Source organism: Anomalospiza imberbis, chromosome 1 (assembly GCF_031753505.1).
Source record: "Anomalospiza imberbis isolate Cuckoo-Finch-1a 21T00152 chromosome 1, ASM3175350v1, whole genome shotgun sequence".
In the NCBI taxonomy this organism is placed as follows: Eukaryota; Metazoa; Chordata; class Aves; order Passeriformes; family Viduidae; genus Anomalospiza; species Anomalospiza imberbis.
The window spans coordinates 104478059-104490059 of NC_089681.1; the positions used below are offsets into that span (position 1 = coordinate 104478059).

The window sequence follows — 12001 nt, forward strand, 5'->3', positions numbered from 1 at the left end:
GACATTGGTGCTACTGCCCCAATGCCTCCAGGCCTCTGAGGGCCCCAGTGGCGGAGGCAGTGATGTTGGCCCAGAGTTATCACAATCAGGAAGGCAAGAGCAGGTGGAAAGCAGAATTACTATTCCCACCTTGCAGGGTGGGAAAGAAAGGAGTCCGAAGTAGATTCCTACGGATGTAGTGGTGAGAAGATTAATTCTTCAGTCTTCATAGGCTGCAGGCAGCGCTCTTTTAAAGGCACACATATTCTTGTAGATAGACACACAGGTCATCAGTCATGCACTCATGCCTGCAAAATGCGTAGTATTGGGTTATTTGTCTTTGTTTCAAACAAAATATCATATTGCAGCTATGTGCATCACTTCATTCAGGATGCAGTTTTGGGCTTTGTGCTGAAATAGTCATACCAAACCACATGGATCATTACCCTGGAGCATGCTGAATCAAAGCAGTGTTTAGAAATTTCCACTAGCATCTTCAGAGCAGCACCTTGTCCTACATTTCTGACAGTCTTCTGGGAGTACTGTTTGGATCATAAGGTTTTTTCCTCTCCCCTTACAAAGCAGTAAGTCCTCAGGATTGTTTAAAAAGTTTTCCAAGCTTGCTCCATTTGTTCCTATGCCTAAGTGCAGATGTGATGACTAAATCTGTAAGTGTCCGAGTCCATGGCATACATGCAGCCTCCTGGAAAGACTTTGACCTCTTGGTCTTTATAGTCAGGGATGTCTGTCTATTTGCATGGGTGCCCTTTTGAAATCTTTATTCCTTATAATTAGGGAGTAAGCTACGGATGATCTTGTGATGTGCCTTTCTGTCATGTGGGAACATCCTGCAGTTTACCTCCAGCATCAGTTTGTGGCCAAGGATGCAGAAGATGCAGGATGTGGTACAACAGACATGCCATGACCTCTCATGAACTGGTATTTTGGGACAGCAGAAATTGCACATGAGCCAACTCTGATCTCTCTGTTGGACACCCACATGTAGTTGAGTGTATGTTGCTCACATATGGCTGGCACTGCCCTTGCCCTTAAGATAGAACTGCTGACAAAATAAACAGGTCAAGTACAGCTCAGATCCATCAGGTATTTACATGCTTAACTCCTACTGAAATAAATGCAAGTGAAAGTTGCAAACACTGTTTGGAAGTGGACTTAACTGGTGTTAGGAAGTAAAGGGTGGTGGGAAAAGAGATGCAAGTTTGCAAGGAGTATTCTAAGCATTAAAATGTAATTAACTTCAAAGTGAGAACTACACTGATTTTGTTAATGTCCCATGTCGTGGTTTGACATGGAAGTGATTTTTTTCAGGAAGTTGGGTCAAACCAATCAGTAGTCAAGTTTAGATATTGGCACCTGAAGTGACCACTGAAGATAGGGATACGCCTCTGAGAACACAGGGGGTTAAAAGCAAGAACTCCCAAGAGCTCGCTCTCTTTGGTTCCGGTCAGGGTGCTGTGCAGACCTCCCCTGCCCAGCCATGGGGCTGGGTGGGGGAGGGGAAGCCATGAGGCCTGGTCGAGGTGAGCCAAGGGGTAGAAGGACTGGAACCGAGCCAGCTCCTGTGGACGGAAGGGTGGAGAGAAGCGGAGATGCTTTTGTCGTCCCCCCCATCCAGAGGGAAGAGACAGAAAGTCCGGACGGCACCTGTAACTTTGCCGGCGCGGAGGAGAAGGGGTGGGGGGAAGGTGCCCAGCCTTGGCCTTGGGAATCGGCTGCTGGGCAGAGATATCAGCCGTCCAGGGAGTCTGAACTTTTAACCCTTTCCTGAGAAATGAAGGCTTTGTAAAATATTACTCCTCCTTGATTTGAAGTAGAAGAGAGACAGTCTGGGATCCGAGATGATGGAAGAAGAAATTCTTGAGTTGGAAGGAGATGATGGAGTGTCTTGTGGCTGGACTTTTCTTGTTAGCCATAGACTGAACCAAATTCTCCTGACAGAAGCTGCACTTAGGGGGGTGTGTTGGTGTGCCAAGAGACCTGTTTCAGTGATTACCAGCAGAGGAGTAGAGAGAACAGAGGAGAGTTGGAGAAGGTGTGGAGAAGCCCTCTGTCTTCGAAGAAGAAGAAGAGGAGAAGAAGACCTCTGTTCTTGGACCCTCAGCCCCAGGGGAAAATGGGGGGGACTCCAGTCCCAAAATGAGAAACTGAACTGTTGTCTCTTTTGGTCCATGGCAAAGCATCCTTAAAGGAGCCCTATGAGCAGTCTGTCCATGCACGGTAGTGAGAGCACTGTGACATGGAAAGGAGATTGTCACCATGGCAGATTTTCTCCGGGCGGTTGTCATGTGTGACATGGAAACACAAGGGTGGCAATTGTGTTTCCTGGGGGGTCTGTGGCACAGGAGAGACTCCTGTCTCCCTTGAAAGATTGAGTATTTGATTATCTGAAGGGTAGCAACTTGATCAGGATCCCGGGTGGTGTCTCACTGTTGAGTTTGTCTGGAAATTAGGTGGGAGGAGGAGGGGTGTTTTGGAAGGTCTTAATCCAGGATTTAGTGTTTGCAAGTTTCATAGTAGTAGTAGTTTAAAAAAGTTCTTTTCTTTGTTATTAAGCTTGGGCCTGCTCTGCTCTGTTCCTGATCACATCTCACAGCAATTATTTAGAAAAGTACATTTTCATGGGGGCACTGGCATCGCGCCAGTGTCAAACTGTGACATCCCAAAATAAGAATGTCATACTGTTAAGAGATTTCTTGACTAAAACTGACTTTGACAATGGATTATTGTGTTTCTTCCTATGTTCTTCACAAAAGTTGGCATTCCCTGGTAAATGGCAGCACTTCCATGGTGTGCAGCATGGCTTGAGGCAACAAAATCTGTCCCTAATACTAGAGTTAAGCAAACTGTTAAAATAGGAACTGAACCAAATGCCTAGATCTCCTCCCCAAACTCAAACTAAACATTTCTTTGAGGTTCAGGAATGTTTGGTTAACTTTAAATTAAACAATGTTGTGCTTCTACACATCCTGCTTTCAGCGAAGACTCCAAGCAAAAACACAAAAATATGGCAGGCACATCTATGTTTGCACTATTTCTGGCCCAGATGAAGCCAGGAAACACTGGAAATCTCACAAAATCAGCTTTGCCTCACAGACTATCCAGCTACCAGGTTCTGTTGCTGTAACCCCACAGAATACAATACAACTCATGTACATACCAATTTATTATTAATTTTTCACCAAGTAATTGTGATAAACAAGTTCCCCAGACTATCAGACATATGAACCTCCCATTTTTATTCAATTGTGGCAGCATACTACATAGCTACCTTATATTCCTTTTATGCTCCTTCTCATTGAGTCACTGGTGTAGTTGCCTGAAGACAAGATGTCTCTTGTGGTCTACGACAATAAACCAAAGCACATCATAACAAAGATAACAAACCAGGCATACGCATGTTGTGCTTCATATTTGGTTTGTGGCTAATTCAAAATATGTAATCCTAAATTTTGCTGTTTGATATCTCTTTGACAACTCTCTGCATTGGATCTGTAGAGCATAAATATGAAGACAACAGCTTTGGTTTAGAAGAAAATATTCAGCCATATGAAATTGCCCTGCAAGTCAGGGCAAAATTTTTTAAGCACTTTTGTGTACCAGACTTTTGCAAATTTGCAAATTCGCAAATTCGTATTTAAAGGAACACTTAATGCTATTGCTAGAAACTGTATCACTGTCAGCAAAACATAATACAGACACCCTGATTACCCAGCTATCTGCTCGACCGCAACAAAGCCATCCCAAACGATTCAGTACCACAGCTTCATGCTTGCTAGCCAGATTTATTATATTTTCCAGATTCTAACAGGATACATATTAAGAAATGCATGCTAATCATTGTCCTAATGAGAACAATATGCAGTTAGCATTTAGAGTGTCACACAAAAAATACAGAAGGCGAGTACAGAATAAATGCACTCTAAATTCAAGGAAACCCAATCCTTCCTTCCACTAGCACATTTCAGTGAAATGGCCCTCTCCAAGAGAAATTTTCAATAAACTAGCTAAATTTTAACCAGTATGTATATGTGCTTTCATTAGGCATGGGGAAAAGTAAAATGCCATTGTGACCACAACTGTGAAAGAAAAGCAACCACTGTCCCACTTGCTTACGTACAAAAAGCTATGAGTATATAAAGCACTAAAAGCCTGCCCACCATCTCTCCTCTGTAGACACCAAACTCCCCTTTGTTTACATCCCTTTACGGCCAGATAACTTCTGGAGCAAACAACTACTCAGTATGTGTAAGTGCACAAGAATCTGTCTTTAAATTCTTTTGCAAGTAGTAAATAAAATGCACACCTTACAGAATAAACCAGTTAATCTTATTTGGTAAACATTCAAAACCCATGACACTTCTGAAAGTATCAAAGGTGCATGAAGGTTTGGTTTGAATTTTCTAATGCAAAATACATGCACTCTCTGCACTTTTTTTGTTATGTGGAGATAATAAGGCTGAGATGCTGATGAAACAGCAAATTAAACAGGCATCAGTGGACCTGCTTAGATTGTAGTGCCTCGCTGCCACACCACACGTCTAAGATCCGTGCCTCCCATTCCTCCCTCCTGCCTCTATACACAGGTCACAGGCTCTGTCTTTCTCTCCATCCCATCCACCAGGAACTGTGTGAATGCTGATTCAGCCTTTCCTAACTATGCACAAATAAAAGCTTTTCTTTTTTCAAACCTCCCTGGAATTATGAAGGTGTTTCCACACCCTGAGTAAAGGCTGTTGAAAGTAGTTACAAAACATTAAAGCCATTTAGAGTGTAGTACTGTTTTATCCCTTTCCATAGGTTAAAAATAGTATTGCCTTGAAAAGTGAGTGCTGAAGTAAAATGTGACTGAAAATTGTTAATCACACCCTACTGAAAGCATTCTCCAAAAGGGAGATGCATAAAAAACTTTGGCTTACTTCTTTTCGAAGGTGTATCTCTCCCTCCTTCCCTTCCATTCACACCATTCTCCCAAGAAACAGAAAAGTACTTTTTGCATGTCAGCAAGCATTACATGAATAAAGCTACTCCAGTTTCCTTTCAGAAAGAACAAAACTTAGCTCAAAAATGGAGTACCAGCTTCCTGAAGAGCAGAAAGAAAAAAAAAAACAGAAAACAAAATAAAACAAAAATAACAAATTTACACAATTTTGATGCAAATAGTTTAAAATTATATTTTTCACTTAGGGATGAGGTTTTATGCAGGTCATCTTTCCCTTCAAGTCTCCAGAAGTAACAACAATGACAACAAAATTTAGCTTTTTCTTCTAGACAGTAGTACCATTGCTGCTGTCTGCCTATGCTTTGTCTTCTTGAAAAAATAAATAATGAAATCTTTGCAAAAGGAAAATCAACCTTAAATAAATAGTATCTAGAAATATTATCTTAATGGTAACTATATAATACTGCAAGTGCATCACTGAACAGATTATGATCGAAAGATATCTTTTGTTTTATATATTTTTCTCAGTTATATGCTTATATTCTCTCTCAAGTGAAAAATTACAGATTCCAAAGAGAGCAATTAGCTTGAAAAACCAGCTTAGATGTCAACAACTGACTACTAATAACCATCCTCTTGGCTAATATGTGTTTGCCCAGGGCAGCCAGTGTCCATACTCAGCATTCATCTTTCATCCTCGTCAGCTGGGCTGTCTGGCAGGTGCTGGGTGGGGTGAACACGGAGGGGTCTGCGATGCCCGGCTGGATGTCAAAGAAGCGAGTGGAGGTTGTCACGCTGTAGTTCTTGGTGTAGGTTTCCTGTACTGGGTAACAGTCTTTGACAGTGTAAACACCGACCCAGGATTCCACTGCAACCAACCAGAAATGTGACTACTTTAGGTGACAAGACAAGATCAATGGGTCATGATGATGTCAGTCTCTTTTAACTCATTGCTTCTGTTTAACATTGTCTATTCAGATTCTCATTATAATTTTATTTAATTCTTATTCTTTTCAGACACTAGCTGTCCATTATCTCAAGACTACACTCAACGCTGATCTCCTCCAGAATGTGATGTAGCAAGTCTATGTCCCTTTTTAAATTTCAGTTTAATTCCACAGTGTGCTAACCTCAGAGGTGTTCCCTCACTCTATTTCTCCTCTGTTCTCTGTCATCACTTCTAGCTTTTCCACTATGCTGTTTAGGCAGTGGCAGTAATACCACTGAAGTGGTGTCCTTTGAATGCCCTTTGCTTTTATCGCTCTTTTATTAACCTCACAGACACCTCCTGTGATCATTCTTTACCCCTTCAATCATACTCTATTCCGTTGTTTTATGCATTTCAAATCTCTTGATAGCAGAAACTCATGATGTTAAGATTACCGACGGTGATCATAAATCAGTTCCTCTGAGGAATGCCTGTAACAAATTTTTCTAGTGCCAAGAACATTTATTTTCTCCCACTCAGCAGTAATCACACACACTTATTTTCAGTACTTTCAGTTTTGTGTCATGGGCTGTAGCACAACCACACTACCAGAAATAAATAAATGGTGACATGAAGCACACTTACACTGTATTCAAATAAAGGGTGGGAAGCTAAGCAATATCTGAATATACCTCTTTTGAGCATGCTAATATACAAAAACATTCTGACCTTAATTAATATGGTTTTGAGTACACAGAAATGGAGGCAACCTTTTACTGAAAAAGCTTTCTCTCAGAATTTAGAATAAAAAATCATAGTTAAATGCTACCAAATTAGCCTGTATCTCCCCTGAAACTTTTATAATTGTAAAAGAAATATAATTTTTACAATTCAAACCAATACTAGCTGAAAGGTATATAGGTAGATAGGTAACTCTCAGACATTATGTTTATGAATAATCATACAGGAAAGCACTGGAGATACAAAATAATACAGGATAAAAATCACACATCATTATTTGAATGTAACTGGATATAAAGTTCCACAAAAAATCCAAAAATATAAGATCTGAAAATAAAAAATTTTTGGAGTGAGTGATAATTTGCCTCTTGCAGAATACCAGAGGATATAACAACCTAGTTACAGAGGTCTAATGACCATATCCTTCTTTCTCTACCTAATTTTTTCTACTTTTATTCAAGAAAGAATATATATTATCTATATCATCTATATCTATATCTATTCTATATATTAGATGTCCATAACCAGAAGTATTGCCTTAGCTGAATAGTCCCATAAATTTCATGAAGGTTTTAAAATTATTTTTATAGTTGTCTGGGTCATCAATAAACCATAGATGAAACTGAAGCCAACACCAAAATGCTAATAAATTTCTGTTCATTCAAAATCTAGCATACTATACATTGGAAAATTCAGCCTCCTTTCTTCTATGATGCAAGTGTTCAGCTGCCAAGTGCAGAACTAAGCCTTGCGAGCAGATATTGTTTACCAGTACAGAGGACAACAAAATTTAGGCATATGTTAAGGATTTCAATGGCTGCAGAGCCATGTGCAAACACTGACACCTGCTCTGTTTCTGTTACACAGACTCTAGTTTGAGTGTGCCCCTAATTATAGCACCAATTCTTCTCTAGATAAATTTTGGATACAGGCTGCCAGATTCAGACACGAAATGATGCTGTTCCATGCCAAACCCTGTATGATACCAAATACAACACAATCAAGTTCGGAACATATTTAATCCTGCTCAAATATGAAATTTTTCTAAAAAACCACATTGTTTTTATAATGATATTCTGTGCACAGGCCATTTTCACTACTTCTTCCAGAGAGCTCTATAGAAATATGGAAAGCTGGGGTGAAATACGAGTAACTTTATTTTTCCCTGTGCAGCAGATAATAATAATAATTGATTATTATTAAAATAAAACAAAAGCATGCACGTACATTTCCTGGCTGGTTTTCTGTCAGACCATTCCTGTACCATAACTTCATCTCCAGGTCCCCCAATGTAGTACTGATCTTCGTAAGTTGAATTGGCAGGGATATCATATGGATCCCATGGCTCTGTCAGAGCAATCTTTGAACAAAGCTTTGTAACTTGTTCAATCTGAAACATCACTGCATCTTTGTAGAGCAATATATACTCAAAGAACCTGAAACATTAAGAAAAAGCAATTAATATATATATATATATATATAATCTTTTTCTATCCCAAGCAAGGAACATTGCTGATGTGTAAGCTTGCCTTTGACTTCTCAGCATAAGAACATTTCCACTTGCATTAAACTTTGCCAAACTTTGAGAAAAGCTAACCAGTTGGGCTGAAATTTCCCATGCTAAAAGTTTGTCTCAGCTGATTCTTTCCAAAATAAATAAATCAGGCTGAACTGGTTCAGCCATTTCTGAGAACAACAGAACAACTTTTCTGAGAACAACTGAGAGAAAAACATGTTATTATTCCTAGTTTTGTTTTGGTTTTTTTTAATAACTGTTTCATTAAAAAGCTCCAGTGCCTCCATGTTTTGGAGAAAGGACTTAAAACTTTGGCAGGGGAAAAGTTTTTATTAAAAAGTTGCCCAAATTTGGCTAAGTTATAAGCCTTTGAAAAGAATTTGTTTGCACAGACTGGATAGATTCACTTCTGCACGAATGTGGTAGAGCCTTTCTCTATACTGGTTAGATGTGGTATCTGCCATCCTCACAGATGTTTCTCCATGGCAACACACACAGCTTAAGTGGGACATGGCGGTGAAGGGGGAAGTACATGGTCCCAAGAGCAGAATTGAGAGGGTCACCCTCCATAAGGCACAGTTTCTCAGGACGTAGTGAAAAGAAAAAGCAAAGGAGCAAAACAGCAAAGCAGAGATAAGGAGAGGTGTGGAGCTCAATGAGCTTGAGAGGCTAGAAGGTGAAGTCACCAGCATGGGTAGTTAATAAGGATTTAAAACCAATCTTCTAATGAGTATGAAGTAACCAAGCCAGGCTCTGAGGAGAGACGAGTAACTTTTATATGGACGCTTCCATCTAGTTTCTTTTTACAGTGGTCTGGTCTACCACCAGTACTGTGACATTGCTTCCATACCTTCAAAAAGGAGGTGGTATGGTCTTTACCTTTTAATTGGGCACAAAACCAGACAGAAACAAAAAATCTAAATTATCAGAAGTATCAGCTGATCTTGAATACTCAGCTGGAAATAGCATAAACTTGGCTTCTCCAGGGTACTTTGCTTTACCAATTAGATGAGAAGTTGTTCAAAGCACGTCTCAAATCATCGTCATGCATGCTCTGCATCTTTTGCAAAGGACTTACCGGGGTCACTTTCTAAACCCTCCCAAATTGTGCATTCATTATTAGAAGCTTCCCTGGAATATCTCAGCTCAAATATTCCCTTGAATATCTCAGCTCAAATACAGACTACTGTTATGCAGTGACTCTAGAGAAAAGGAAGGCAAAAGCTTTATCTTCCCATATTTAATTCCTTGCTTCATTCATAATGCTGCCTTCATTTCCTGAAAAAAAAAATAAAAAAGGCTTGGGTGTCTTTGGACACAGACATCTTCTACTTCACATATCTGATGCTAGTCCCTAACACTATTCATTCTGGGCCATCAGAAAGATGGGAAGTTAGTAGAAAACATTGCATAATTCATGTAATTGAAGAGATGATGCACAAAAGCAAGACCAGACCCTTCTCTATTTCACAACTCCCGCAAGTTTCTCTTTGCAGTCCTCACATTCTTCTGGGGAGGATGCAAAGTTTACATAAAATAGTGTTGAAACCAAAACAATTTATAGTTTTAATTTTTGCACAACACAATAGCACCAGACAGCAATAACTTCACCTACCACTGACATTGTGGCATTTAAAGGTTGCCTAATAAGAAGTGTCTCAGCATGGTTAAAAGCATCTGAGCAACATTCCCACCACGTCTTGAGAGCATCATTTATTCTGCATACATGGAAACATAGTCAGGCTAAATGCCCTTAGCCAAATTGAACAGTGAAGGAAATTATAAAATGGGACAAGGAATCTGACATGATGTAAACTGAGGCCTATCTCTCACTCACAACCTTGGAAAACATGGGAGATAGCTTATCCTGCTTTCCAAGTGGGAAACTGGGAACTTCCCCCACATTGACAAGACTCATGCAAAGAGGCTGACAAACTGCAAGGCTACATATGACCTTTCTCATGGTAAATCATTCTCCTGCCCATATCTTAAAATATTCCTGCTTCTGCCATGACTTTCATCAACCTAAATTTGCCTGCCATTTTCTTAGTCAAAGGCAAGTTTTCCACAGTCATCACGTGCTAATGAAGAATTCAGTATCTTTTTAAACTCTTTTCTTACATAAATCCAACCTGAGATCACATATGGACATACATAACTTTTATATCGCATTTGGTCCAGAGAACATACAAGAACACTAAAATACATTTGTTTATGTGTTTTCAATGAGAGTCTAATGACCCAACTACTCTTCAGCTGGCTGCCCAGCAGCTCCCATAAAAGTGGGATGGGAAATGCCTTACAGAGGAATCTATCACCATGTTTGAGATATCTGAGTGATAATACAGTTATTTTGTAAAATAACACAAAACCCCAATAGATTTGAAAAGCATTACAAACTAGTAGGAATAAAAATTAAACTGTCACATTTCTTTTTTATTTTAAATCCTCACTTAAAACTTAATTCACACAGAAATTTTATTAGCATTTTTAACAATCCTGCAGACAGCAAAACAGGCATTATGAAACACCGAAGTAAATAAAAATGAGGAAAATCCAAACAAATCAAACTCAGCACTAATCATCTCTCTGGCAGCCACTCTGGAGAGTAAGAGTCTCTACCATGGAGATTTTTGGTTCTGGGAGAGGTGGACAGAACATATGTGTAAGAGACACCAGTCCTACACCTTGATGTGCTGCTGGGATGAACTTTGCCTCTGTGGTGGCAGGCAGACAAGAGGAGATCTGCAGAAAATCTCGTTCTGCTCACTGTGCATGACAGCCCTGGGTAAGCAGGGGCAAGAGTTACACTGTCCTTGTTCAACCCAGATGTGCCTCATATCCAAGCTTTATAGAGAATTGCTCTGTGTCCTGGAAATAGCCAGCACATAAACCTAAGATTACACAGGATCTGAGTTTAACGGCATATGAAAGGTGAATAGTTAAATTGTTGTTTTATAAAGAGAAGTATTTATCAGCCAAAATTAATAGCAAAATGTGCACAAATATAAAAATAATAGTTTAAAAAAATTAAAAGAAGAAATATTTCCTCTTTTTGTTTTTAACCATCCAACTCCTGAGCATACTGCCTCTATTGGTTTTAGATGCCTGATATTTCATTGGCTTCTTGAGGGGAAGCACAGAGTCCTGAGAATAGGTCTTGGCAAAGAAACAGGAGAGGAAATTATTTTTAATTAGTTTGTTTTTTCAGAAAAATGTAACGTATTTGTAGCCTGCACCCACTTCTAACATTATTTTTATAATAATTTAATTACCTAAACTGTAATTTCAAGAAAGCCCCAAAAACCAAGCTCTCCAACTAGGCCTCAATTAGGCACCTTGAAACAGATTTGAAGAAGTTACTTGGAAAATGATCCTATTTGACTGACTGAGATTATTTTCCTTCCTTTCCTATCCTATTCCAACCTACCCTGTCGTATGCGTCGCCCCCTGTACACCATGGGACTCTTGCATGATCCTTAATACTCCCTTTGTCTCCACCTGAAAATGGATGAATTCCAGCATATAAAGACACACATGTTTTTGCTCCCATGCTTTAAAGAATTGCTGGACCATAACCTGCACAAATAATTCCACTGATTTTGCTGGAAGCAATCATATCAGATAGGTGGGATACAGGCTGGGTTCAGTACTTTCTTCTCCCAAGCTAAGGGAAGTATTTTTCTGAATAAGAGACCAAGTGAGTTAAATGCAAAGCCAGAATACCACAAACACATGATCACAAGGTGAAGTACTTGTGTTAAGGATGTACTGCAAGGGGTGGCTGTGCATCCAAATACTGTCCCAGTTCTGAGACTCCTCATGAAATCTGGGGAGATGGGCAGAGGTCCCTCTCAGGACATAGCCCAGATAACAT

General features: G+C 39.6%; 1 protein-coding gene and 1 long non-coding RNA gene across 2 annotated transcripts in view; one reads left to right on the forward strand and one right to left on the reverse strand.

The window, feature by feature from the left end:
* On the forward strand, nucleotides 1-4089 carry LOC137481742 (uncharacterized). The gene is made up of 2 exons (XR_011003637.1): nucleotides 1-1281; nucleotides 2670-4089. It is a non-coding gene; the product is annotated as an uncharacterized lncRNA (long non-coding RNA).
* Nucleotides 3763-12001, reverse strand: part of EPDR1 (ependymin related 1) — a 27315-nt gene continuing 19076 nt past the window's right edge. Inside the window, exons 2-3 of the mRNA XM_068203622.1 lie at nucleotides 7836-8044; nucleotides 3763-5807 (exon numbers count right to left, since the gene is read on the reverse strand). Of these exons, the coding sequence (XP_068059723.1) occupies nucleotides 5617-5807; nucleotides 7836-8044 (400 nt within the window). The 3' untranslated portion in view covers nucleotides 3763-5616. The remainder of the gene's footprint in view (nucleotides 5808-7835; nucleotides 8045-12001) is intronic.